Source organism: Nematolebias whitei, chromosome 17, assembly GCF_014905685.2.
Source record: "Nematolebias whitei isolate Nwh7 chromosome 17, NemWhi1, whole genome shotgun sequence".
Classification (NCBI taxonomy): domain Eukaryota; kingdom Metazoa; phylum Chordata; class Actinopteri; order Cyprinodontiformes; family Rivulidae; genus Nematolebias; species Nematolebias whitei.
Window position 1 is genome coordinate 9,284,397 of NC_056514.1, and position 11,611 is coordinate 9,296,007.

Consider the following 11,611-nt stretch of genomic DNA (forward strand, 5'->3'; position numbering starts at 1 on the left):
GTTTTTAAAAGCCTCAGGAATCTTTTGCAGGTGTTTAGAGTTACGTCGTTGATTCAGATGTTTAGGTTAATAGCTTGTTTAGAGAACCTTTTCATGATATGCTAATTTTTTGGGACAGACATTTTGGGTTTTCATGAGCTGTATGCCATAATCATCAGTATTAAAACAATTAAAGACCTGAAATATTTCAGTTGGTGTGCAATGAATCTGAAATATATTAAAGTTTCATTTTTATCTTTACATTATGGAAAATAATGACCTTTTTCACAATATGCTAATTTTTTGAGAAGGACCTGTATTGTCTGTCCAAACAGGTCTCTCTTGTAAATGAGTCTTCGGGCTCAATGTGATTTATCTGTTTAAATAAAGGTTGAATTAATGAAAAAAGAAGCAGGTAAAAGATGGATACTTGCTTTTTCCTTATCGTTTCACTGGTGCTCATGTCCATCAATCACTGTGCGAGAGGCGGGGGACACCCTGGACAAGTCTCCTGTCCATCACAGGGACACATAAGAGACAAATGAGACAAACAACCATTCACGCTTTCTCACCTAGAGTCAATTCAGAGTTACCAGTCAGTCTAACATGCATGTTTTTGGTCTGTGGGAGGAAACCAGAGTACCTGGAGAAAACCCATGCAGCACAGAGAGAACATGCAAACACTACCAAGAACCCCCCCCCCCCCCCCCGGCCGGGATCTGGTCTGGCTACATTCTTGCTGAGAGGCGGCAGCTCTACCAACTGTGCCACTCTGCCGCCCATTTGCTCTCTTGTTTAGATTATTTTTCTAATTGGTATTTTAATATACGTAGATGTTTTTGTGTGTTGCTCTGATATGATGCTTGTTGTGAGTTGTTGCTATATAATCAATCTGTACACCGATGTCCCCCGATGCTGAGGGATTTGAATCTGGAATATTTGTTCTTATTGAGATGAGTGTTTTTCTGGATTGAAGGTGAACCTTAATGTTTTTGGTTCAATATATTAATGTGGGTAGGAGTTACACTGTGGAGATGTTAGGTTTTTATTTTTATTGTTTTTTGCTTGTCAGTTGCAGTGTAGACATATCCTGGTGAGTGGAGGGAACAATTTTATCCATGACCAGGTACAATGGTGGCGCCAGGGGGTGGCCAATGGTGGTCTTGGTCACCATTAATTATTCTTACCTCAAGGGCCACCCCAGTCATTTGATGAAAATAATTTAAGCAATATATAAACTAGAAAGTATAATTTCCTCAAATGATGTAGGTGGCCACTTTACCCAGTTTTTGATTGTGATCTTTCTAACGCCTACATGCTGCCACACATCAAAATGGAAGTTGGTCTCTTTTATTTTTCAAGTTATCATTCTCAAGATGGACAGATGGAGGGTATTTCCAATTCCCCACTTTGCTCCACAACATATACTCAAAAGGCTTGAATTTCTTGTGAGATCTACTTTTTTGTTATTTACAAGGTTCAACCAAAACAGCTGTAACTTTGTCTTTTTTAAAAAGATGATCGTTGTCTAAACATCTGTCATAAAAGACTTCAAAAAGATATGCATTCCTTGGGAATGCTAGGTCTTCAATTGAGTTTTATTTTATTTATTTTTTATTTCTAAATCTAAAAAAGTTAAATCTGGTCCTCTGGACATTCAAAAAAACAAAACAAAGCAAATCAACAAAAAAATGTAGAAACGTTTCGTCTCTCATCCGAGAGACTTCCTCAGTCTGAGGAGCTGTATTCAGCTCAGTCTCTTAAATAGCACCGTCTCAGAGTGGATCAACCAGTTTTGCTGCTGGCAACCAAAACCAGCTGATCACATGCTCAAGAAGGACCATCAGCCTAACAATGGATCATTAGCACACTGATGGCTGTTTACTATTCACAGAGGGCTGAGTGATACTAGCAATCACAGCATTGTAAGAGGGGGACAGTTGAACCCGGAGGCCTCCACCCCTGTTTTCTGAATGTCCAGAGGACCAGATTTAACTTTTTTAGATTTTTCTACCTGGATTATTGAGCATGCATCAGGATATTTTTTATTTCATTTTTCTGCTCAACAGAGAAGAAGCCCAACTACTTGAAGGCTCTGTCTAACATCATCACTAAGCTCCCGAAGCAGATCCAAGTCTCCGAGCTGCCAGCGGTGAGTTCCACCAGTCATTTCTGTAAAACTAAAGAATGATGGCTGATGCTTCTAATCCCACATTCAGCTGATGTCGCTGCTGCTAGAGGCTTTAACGTGCTCCGATCAGGGCGTGCAGCTGGCCACTCTGTCCAGCCTGGAGCCTGCCCTCCTGGACCCCCCACCAGTTTTCATCCAGCAGCTGGAAGCTTTGGTCAGCAGATTACTAACCCTCGTCTCTAGTCCGGCCATGGTGAGTTGCACTGATCCCAGGAGGTAAAAGGTGACTGAGAGATAAGAAGACAACGTGCCTGATCTCTGTGTCTTCATTGTTTCTTGTCTTCACAGAAAATACGGATCACCTCAATACGCTGCATCCACGCTCTGTCACAGTTTCCTGTACATGAGGTACTCCAGCAGTTCATATGTTCAGGAACAAGATCTTAAGTTGCACTGTCTGGCCAAAAAGAAAAAGGTCACACACTAATATTTGGTTGGACCACCTTTATCTTTGATTACAGCATGTATTCTCGGTGTCATTGTTTCACTAAACTTCTACAATGTCACAAGATCTATTTCATCCAGTGTTGCATTAATTTTTCACCAAGATCTTACATTGATGACTAGGCCCTAGGCATGATGGGTGCATCACTTCACCTGCCTCTCTTCTTACCCTGATGCGCCCATCACTCTGGAACAGGGTCAATCTGGACTCATCTGGTCTGATGACCTTCTTCCATTGCTCAAGAGTCCAATCTTTATGTTCCCTATCAAATTGAAGCCTTTTTTTCCAGTTAGCCTCACTGTTTAGTGGTTTTCTTAAGGCTACACAGCTGTTCAGTCCCAATTCCTTGAGTTCCTTCACATTGTGCGTGTGGAAATGTTCTTACTTTCACTATTAAACATAGCCCTGAGCGCTACTGTTGTTTTTCTTCCATTTGATTTCACCAAACGTTTAAGTGATCGCCGATCACGATCATTCAGGATTTCTTTCCGGCCTCATTTCTTCCTCAAAGACGATGGGTCCCCACTATCTTCCAGTTTTTAATAATGCGTTGGACAGTTCTTAACCCAATGTTAGTAGTTTCTTCAATCTCCCTAGATGTTTTCTCTGCTTGATGCCAATGATTTGACCCTGCTCCAACAGACTGACATCTTTTTCACGACCACGCGATGTGTCTTTAACATGGTTGTTTAAAAAATGAGAAGCAAATCATTGCACCGGTTGGAGTTAAATAACTTGTTGCCAGCTGAAAGATAATCACCCATGCAGTAATTATCCAACAAGAGGCTCGTACCTATTTGCTTATTTGCTTATCCAGGTGGTGACTTTTTTTGGCCAGGCAGTTACTATAAATGTGTTATTTTTATTTATTTATTTTTATTTTTAATGTCTTTCACCTTCACTCAAGTAAAACTGAACTTTGAAGCCAGTAATTCCAATCCAACCTGATTGTAAAGCACCACAGCAGAACAAACTGCTGTGCAGAGTCAATATTAGGACATGGCTCACAATACAAAATACAATCAAAATAAAATCAGGTAATAAAATATGTCAAAGCTGAGTAAACAATAAAATAAAGACAAAGAAAAATCAGGTAAAAATAAAACAATAATTTGGTTCTTGTATCTAAACATCACATGTCACTTGTTCAATTTTAATAATTATCCATTTTTCCACACAGTCTCTATTTAACAAAACTTCTTAACTGGTTAGTCTTATACAAAGAGAAAGAGATTTATTCTGGGTGGTGTGCTACGACAGCCCGTCATAATTTTAGACCAAGAATGTTTTGTTTCTCCTGATGTATGCTCAATAATCCAGGCAGAAAAATCTAAAAAAGTTAAGTCAGGTCCTCTGGATGTTCAAAAAACAAACTATAATGTAGAAACGTTTTGTCTTTCATCCGAAAGACTTCTTCAGCCAGAATGAAGAAGTCTTTCGGATGAAAGTTATTGATGAAAGTTATTTCATCCGCCTGCTATTGAGAAAGTAGTAGGTGTAAGAAGGGTTATTTTCGAAAATTGGGTTGCCATACCAGAATCCACGATGGCTACTGCCATGAATGTCCATCCGTGTTGTGAACATAACTTGAAAAATAAGTAAGCCACCAACTTCTGTTCTATTTCGTATAGGCTTTGGCCTTTAAGGCTGTTGCTGATGGGTTTTATCCCGATATGCGTAGCATCACACTGAAAAATTTAGTCCACGCCCACCTGCTGTGTGGGCCCCACCCGGTCCGTATAAATTATGTTAAGAGCGGGTAATCAGCTCCCATTTTTCTTCAGTGAGCTAATAGCACTGTCAGAAGAACAAAGAAGGAAAGTTGTGTGACCAACCTTTATTAAGAATGCTTGGTCCGTCACGTCGACCTCCGGTCATCCCGGTGAGCTCTCCTCCCCGAGGAGAAGCTGACGAGCAGTCTTGTTTCAAGGTAAGCTCCGAGGAGTATTTCTCAGTGACAGGTCGCTACACGCTGGACAACGCCATCTTGTAATTTTCCTTTTATCGCAGACCCTCGGAGCGAATCGGATGGTTCCTCCAGGACAGGCTACGTCAGCTGCAGCCCCGCTGCTCATTCCCTCCTGGAGAGCGTAGTGTTGGTGGAAGGGGGCTGAGCGAATGCTCACCTCATCCCACCTCGTTTTGCATCGGCGATAACACCGCTCCCGGCCGATTCCACCCTCTGGGGTTTTTGCCCGGCATAACCCCGGAGGTGGCTGACACGAAGGGACCCTTTTTTACGTCCCGCGCCTTATCCGCCAGTTCGGGAAGGTTTTTTTCTGGGCTTCATCCCGGCTCGCCGTCCTGATCCCATCTGGCCTCGGTTTTCCCAACAGGACATCCTACGGGGACGAGGCCACAGCCGTTTTCCTGGTAGATTGGGGGGGGGCGGCTTCCACAGTCCGCGCCCATCACCAGAGTAAAGGGGCTTTCACCGAGCGGAAATTCCCTCAGTGCCCCCTGGAGCCGAGCCTGACGGAGACTTTTCTCGGAGCAAGATGTCCAGGTGGACCAGCGTCCCGTGCCTCCTGTTAGCGTAACCCAGATGGTGACACCGCTCTCCGACCAAGCTCACCAGCATGCGTTTCAGACGGCCGCAGCAAACAACACGTTACGCGGTTGGCATACATGTTCAGAGGCAGGAAGAGACGTACGTTCCCTCTGCAGGGCAGCTGACGTCATCCTCAACCAGTGCGCCTCTTTTGCTGTCTGCCGGCCCGCATCTTAGCCGGAGGACAGAGTTTTCAGCGTTTCCCTGAGACCGCCAACAGATGGCGCTCTAGGACACCAAATGGCAGAGCAAATGACGGTTTTTGCAGAGGATGTGTGTGAAGGTGACACAAGTTTGGTTTAAAACATCATTTAATGATGAAAGTGTCTATTTTTAGCCAGTCTGTCAGCTCGGATGACCTGACAGCGGCTCCCTCTCACATCCTCCACACGAAATGAACCGGTGGCAAGACGTTCCACGGCTGTCTCGCTGAACGTCACCGCAGCCCCGCCCGTCTGAGACCGGCTCTCTTCATCCCGGCAACAGAGTGTCTAACGTTTTCCCAGAGATCCCCAACAGACGGCGCCCTGGGCCAACAAATCCCAGAGCTCACGGGGGGAAAAGATTCAAAATGACGGTCTGCGGAGGGTGTGTAGAAAGATGACACAATGTTGAAATAAAACATCATTCAATGATCAAAGTGTCTGTTTTTAGTCAGTCTGTAAGCTTGTATGAACTCACAGTGGCTGCGCACACATCCTCCACAAAAACTAGCCGGTATCCTTAAATAAAGGTTTTTCAAACTCACCGTTGCTCCAGACACGACGAGACGCTCACAGAACACAACAGTGGTAAGCGAAATAACTCGTAGTCAACCCGAGCTGCACGATCTTCACCCAAGCGGTGTCAAACGCGCACTCGCGCGACGCAAACAGCCTTCACCCAAATGGCGTTGCGTTGATGATGGTGCACACACAGCTCCCCGGCGTTCACCGGCTCACAGCGGCATAAATGTGGGGCTGCAGGTCGGGTCAGTGGAGGACCTTGCTCTCAGCGAGAGCGACACGCGCCGCACCGAAGCAAACATGTGCTGCTGCGGTGGGGGCAGTCTTCACTCACCACTCCTCAGCACTCGGCCGCTCACGTCAGCATCAGCGTGAGAGAGCTGAGCAAACCCAGGGACGAATCTTGCCCCAGCGAGAGCGGCGTGCGTCCCACCAAAGAAAACGCGTGCTCCCGCGGGGCTCGCAGCCTTCACTCAAACGGCACGTCGTAGATGAAGTCGCGTTCACCGCTTCTCAGCACCCGTGTGCTCATGTCAGCAAAATTGCGGGATTGCAAAGCAAGCCCAGCGCAGGACCCCGCTCGCGGCAGGAGCGACACACGTTTTTCACCGCAGTGGTGTCAAACGCGCGGCCCAGCAGCGTCATCAGCTGTCACACGCTTCTCCTCAACACAAGGTGGACCCGCGGTCCGAACGCAGCACACAGGTGCGTTCAAAACCCTTTCGAGAAGCCTCGCCTTGGGTCACACGGAACACATTCCCGTGACACATGACGACGGTCGAGGCGGTGGACTGGATGACAACCGTACAAAACATGACGCATCACTTAAATGCGCGTCCACTCCACGAACGTTACGCGGAGTGGCTAAAAACATGCTCGCCAGACAGATGGATGGCCAGGTTGTTAAGCTAGGGTTACACATTGCAATTTGCAACCCGACCCCCTCCGTTCAGAGGAATTTTAGAGACAGTCCTGTCATCACCAGACCAAATCTCATTCCTTAATGCAGAAGTTCAAGAACTTCTAGTAAAAGAGGTAATCTCCAAAGTTCCCAACGGAGAGGAAAACACAGGGTTTTTACTCACGTTACTTCCTAGTTCCCAAACAGAACGGAGGGACGAGACCCATTTTGGATCTGTCAGTTTTCAACAGGGCGTTCATGGACAGACCGTTTCACATGTTGACAACCAGACAGCTGTTGGACAACATCCAGAGAAACGACTGGTTTGTTTCCATCGACCTAAAGACGCCTACTTGGCACATACCGATCATCCCAAAACACAGGAAATTCCTGTGTTTCTCCTTTCAGGGAATGAAATATCAGTACAACAGGCTGCCGTTGGTTATTCCCTCGCGCCTCGTACGTTCTCAAAGTGTGTGGAGACGGCCCTGCATCCGTTACACAGAGCAGGGATGAGAGTTTTGTTTTACCTGGACGACCTGTGGCTGTTGTCACGCTCCAGACAGGAAACAGCGATGTGGGCTCAGGTGCTGAAATCATACCTGTTAAATTTGGGCTTCGACATAAATTGGAAGAAAAGTTCGATTCTCCCAGCCCAGACAATTGTTTATCTGGAAGTGGAGCTAAACTCAACCACCATGAGGGCTCGTTTATCACAAACGAGAATCGACACTCCAAAAGACCAGCTCCGCCACATAAGACATGGCAGAGTGATAACAGCTGTTTCTGCCATGAAGCTGTTGGGAACGATGTCATCAGCTCACACAATGTTTCCGCTGGGTTTACTCCATATGAGACGCCTCCAGAGGTGGTTTGCACGTCTGTGTGTGGATCCAGTAAAACAAAAGAGACGGATGATCATTGTTCCTCCCTCCGTGAGAGTAGACCTCCGACAGTGGGAAAACACCCTGGTTCTGTCGGAGGGAGTCCCCGTCAGCAGACCCACGTCACACGTGTCAGTCTTCACAGACGCGTTGCCGTCAGGTTGGGGGAAGACATGCCTATATTAAGCTGTAGGGGCGCTGTGGCCCCATCACACATCAGCCCACAAATGTTTTTGGAGTGTCGCACGGTTCTGAACGTGATTCAACACTTTGCTCCTGTGCTGCAGAATCAACACGTTTTGATTCACACAGACAACAAGGTTACTGCTGCGTACATAAACCGGCAGGGGGGGGTGCGCTCAGCCAGATGTTACACATTGCGCAAAAACTACTGTGTTGGGCACACCTAAATCTGCTCTCCATCAGAGCAGTGTACAGTCCCGGTGTTCTGAACAAAGGGGCAGATGTGATGTCCAGGGGCGGCCCACGTCACTGGGACTGGACTCTCCATCCAGACCTGATGGCTCAGACATGGCAGAAATTTGGCAAAGCAGCCGTGGACCTATTTGTGACACGAGAAAATGCTCAGTGTCAACTATGGTTTTCTCTAAGCCCGCGAGACGAACCACCGCTGGGGGTGGACGCGTTGCCTACAGCCCATGGCCAAAACGCTTCTTTACGCATTTCCTCCGCCTCCTTTGATTTTACGGTTCTTGAACAGAGTTCAGGAGGAGGGATTGACAGCTCTCCTGGTGGCCCCCGAGCGCATGAACGCACCATGGTTCCCAGTCCTGCGACGCCTGCTATCGGGGCACCCGTGGAAACTGCCGTGGAGGGAGGACGCTCTCCTCCAGGCGGGAAGAGCGATCAGGAGTTACCCAGAAATAGGCCAGCACCTGTGGGTCTGGCCGCTGAGCGGACCCGCTTAGAAGGGATCTGTCTCCCACAGGATGTAGTGCGCACAATTCAGGATTCACGTGCTACATCTACCACAGCGCTGTACACATCAAGTGAACAGTTTTTCAGCGCTGGTGTACAAAGAAAGGTGTAGAGGCTACCTCATGTCCACTAGGCGATGTGCTGTCCTTTCTGCAACAGCTGATGGACAGAAATTTGGCGTCCAGTACGATTAATGTACGCTGCAGCCATTTCTTCCTGCCACGAAGGGTTCGGAGACAGAACAGCTTTTAATCATCCGCTGATGAAGCGTTTTCCAAAAGGTGTACAAAGACGCAGGCCTGTTTCACACCCACTTGCTCCACAGTGGGATTTAACGCTGGTCCTGTGAGCCCTGATCAAAGCTCCATTTGAGCCTCTGGATCAGGTCCCAATTAAATTCTTGTCTCTCAAAACAGCCCTGCTGCTGGCTTTAACATCTGCTAAGAGAGTGAGTGATTATCTGCCTTCTCTGTCGCTCCATCATGTCTCAGAATTCAGGCTGACGGCAGCTCAGCTGATCTAAGACCAAATCCAGCTTTTATGCCTAAAATATCACAAGCTCTTTTAAATCAAGAGCGATATCGTTGGAGGGGTTTTTCCCTTCCCCCCACAAATCAGAGGAAGAAGCGTTTTTCCATCTTCTCTGTCCGGTGCGGGCGTTGATGTGTTACATAGCACGCACAGCTGCAGTGCGTCAACATTTGTTTGTGCATTATAGAGATGCATCTGTAGGTCGCCCATTATCCACCCAGCGCTTGTCACACTGGCTGTGTGAGGCCTTGTCTGAAGCCTACAGAGCATCAGATTTAGAGCCTCCTGTCAACCTCATGGCACACTCGATCAGGGGTGTTGCATCTTCGACTGCTTTGCATAATGGTATGACAATGCAGGATATTTACACTGCGACTGTGTGGTTTACACCCTACTTATTTATTCACTTTTATCTACGTGATGTGACGGCCCGTTCCATGACACATTCTGTCCTTAGTGTTTTACAGAATGAATATTGTTGTTTCATGGAACTCCGTTTAACTCACATCTGGCTGCATGCATTACAGTGTGAGATGTAGTTATCAGTCACAAGTTGTGATTGTTATTTTGGTTCTATTATCACTAATCAGTTCATGATTATTGTTACCAATCAGTTCATTTGATTATAATCAGCTCTCCTGTTATTATTAATCTGTTCATACTGTTCAGCCATGAACCAGTTGGTTCATGGCTCCTTTCAGCACTTTTCCCTCCCCGTTGAAATTTTTCCGGGGCGTTAATGCATTCAGAACGCATAGTTACACAACATGCGTCTGTGCATGGCACACATAATTACGCAATGCGTAATTACGTACATGGGGAACTGAGTGGCAAGACGTTTTTTGGGCAAGCTTCTGCTTCATACGGTGTTCGAATGGACCCAGTGAGGCGAGGACCACATCTGCTTCGCCCTTAACCCATCAGCGACAGCCTTAAAGGGCGAAGCCTATACAAAATAGAACGTTGGTTACGTACTGTAACCCCAGATTCTATGAGTAGCCCTTTAAGCGTCGGGCCGCACTGGCTCCTAAATGGCTGAAGAAAAAGCTATTTGGGAGCCGATTACCCGCTCTTAACGTAATTTATGCGGACTGGGTGGAGCCCACACAGCAGGTGGGCGTGGACTAAATTTTTCAATGTGATGCTTCGCATATCGGGATAAAACCCATCAGCGACACCCTTAAAGGGCTACGCCTATACTCATAGAATCTGGGGTTACAGTACGTAACCAATGTTTTGGTGTGTAGCTGCATCTAGGCATAAGAAAGGTTCACCATCAAAAATTGGGTTGTCGCAGATTTTGCGTTGTCAAAATCTAAGATGACCACTACCATGGTTTTTCTATGGTGGCCAAAGCCAACAATGGCCACCCTATGGTTCAGCTGTTGCACCTAGTCATGGATAAATTTACTCCCTCCACTCGCCAGGATCCGTCACTCTGTGCTACCTCAGACAAACAAAATAATAATAATAAATCTATTAAACTCTGTACTTCCCCACAGTGTAACTCCTACCCACTTGAATCTCTTGCACAAAAAAATTAAGGTTTATTTGCATTCCCTGTTCAATATCAGTACAGAAAAACTCAGCTCCAAAAGTACAAACATTTAATATTCAAATCTCTCAACATTGGCGTACCACCTGTTTGAGTTGCGTTGCTGCCTCAGATTCCCAATTCCATTATTGTTACCTAAACATGCTTTTGTGTCTTAGTTTAAACATGTGATCTGTTTACTGTTCCATTGTGAATAAAATGAGTGTATCAAGTCATTGCATTCAGTTTTTCATTACATTTTATAGAACATGTAATTGGGGTTGTACCATGCATCTGCATGTTATGTCCAAATCAGACTTGTCTTTGAACTGGGCTCAACTGTTTTTGTCAGTAAGTGTATTTTGTATGTTAAGGTATAGGAAAAACTATTAATCCGGCTGATGGACACCATACATTTTTCTTTTGAAGATTAATGTTTAGGATTTGTCGTGTGATTCAGGTTTTGCCGTTTCGAGCGCGGGTGCTGCGAGCATTGGCTCAGCCACTGGATGACAGGAAGAGGATGGTGAGGAAGGAAGCAGTTCAGGCCCGAGGAAAGTGGTGAGAATCAGATTTTACTGTCAAAGATGTGGGTCTCATTCTCAGAAAATGGATCTAACTCTCATGTGAAAATACTTTGTTTTCCTCCATCCACATGTTTGTATTTTCTTTACAGGTTCCTCCTAGGAAGTCCTGTGGGGAGGTGATCCTGAGGTTTTTTTAGATCAACTAAACTAAGATGAAACTGAAACTTCAGGACCAAGAAGCAAAGCTGTGTAATCTCTTGCACAGCTTCCTCTCTTTGCATAAACTCTCCTGGATCTCTCGTCATCCTTCTTGTCTTTTATATCTAATTTCTCCACATTTTTATTTTTATTTTTGGAAGCTTGGGATGATAAAAGATTTTTCTAATTATCTCAGCTAAATAAAT

The 11,611-nt window shown here is 45.9% G+C and overlaps 1 protein-coding gene and 1 long non-coding RNA gene across 2 annotated transcripts in view; both read left to right on the forward strand.

The window, feature by feature from the left end:
• Positions 1–2,105, forward strand: part of LOC119423366 — a 7,060-nt gene extending 4,955 nt beyond the window's left edge. The window contains exon 3 of the long non-coding RNA XR_005187465.1: positions 2,049–2,105. This is a non-coding gene — a long non-coding RNA (uncharacterized LOC119423366). The remainder of the gene's footprint in view (positions 1–2,048) is intronic.
• Positions 2,106–2,109: 4 nt separating this feature from the next.
• LOC119423364 (MMS19 nucleotide excision repair protein homolog) lies at positions 2,110–11,611 on the forward strand. Its single transcript, XM_037690746.1, has 5 exons — positions 2,110–2,131; positions 2,199–2,363; positions 2,459–2,518; positions 11,141–11,241; positions 11,357–11,611. Exons 2-5 carry the CDS (start codon positions 2,202–2,204, stop codon positions 11,385–11,387), a joined length of 354 nt encoding a protein of 117 aa, XP_037546674.1. The 5' UTR covers positions 2,110–2,131; positions 2,199–2,201; the 3' UTR covers positions 11,388–11,611.

What these genes read in the sequence shown, in the direction of transcription:
- LOC119423364 (XM_037690746.1), top strand. Translation starts at nt 2,202, where the DNA reads ATGTCGCTGCTGCTAGAGGCTTTAACGTGCTCCGATCAGGGCGTGCAG. An exon ending in CACAGTTTCCTGTACATGAG is followed by an intron (nt 2,519 to 11,140) that starts GTACTCCAGCAG and finishes CGTGTGATTCAG; the next exon opens with GTTTTGCCGTTTCGAGCGCG. An exon ending in GTTCAGGCCCGAGGAAAGTG is followed by an intron (nt 11,242 to 11,356) that starts GTGAGAATCAGA and finishes TTTTCTTTACAG; the next exon opens with GTTCCTCCTAGGAAGTCCTG.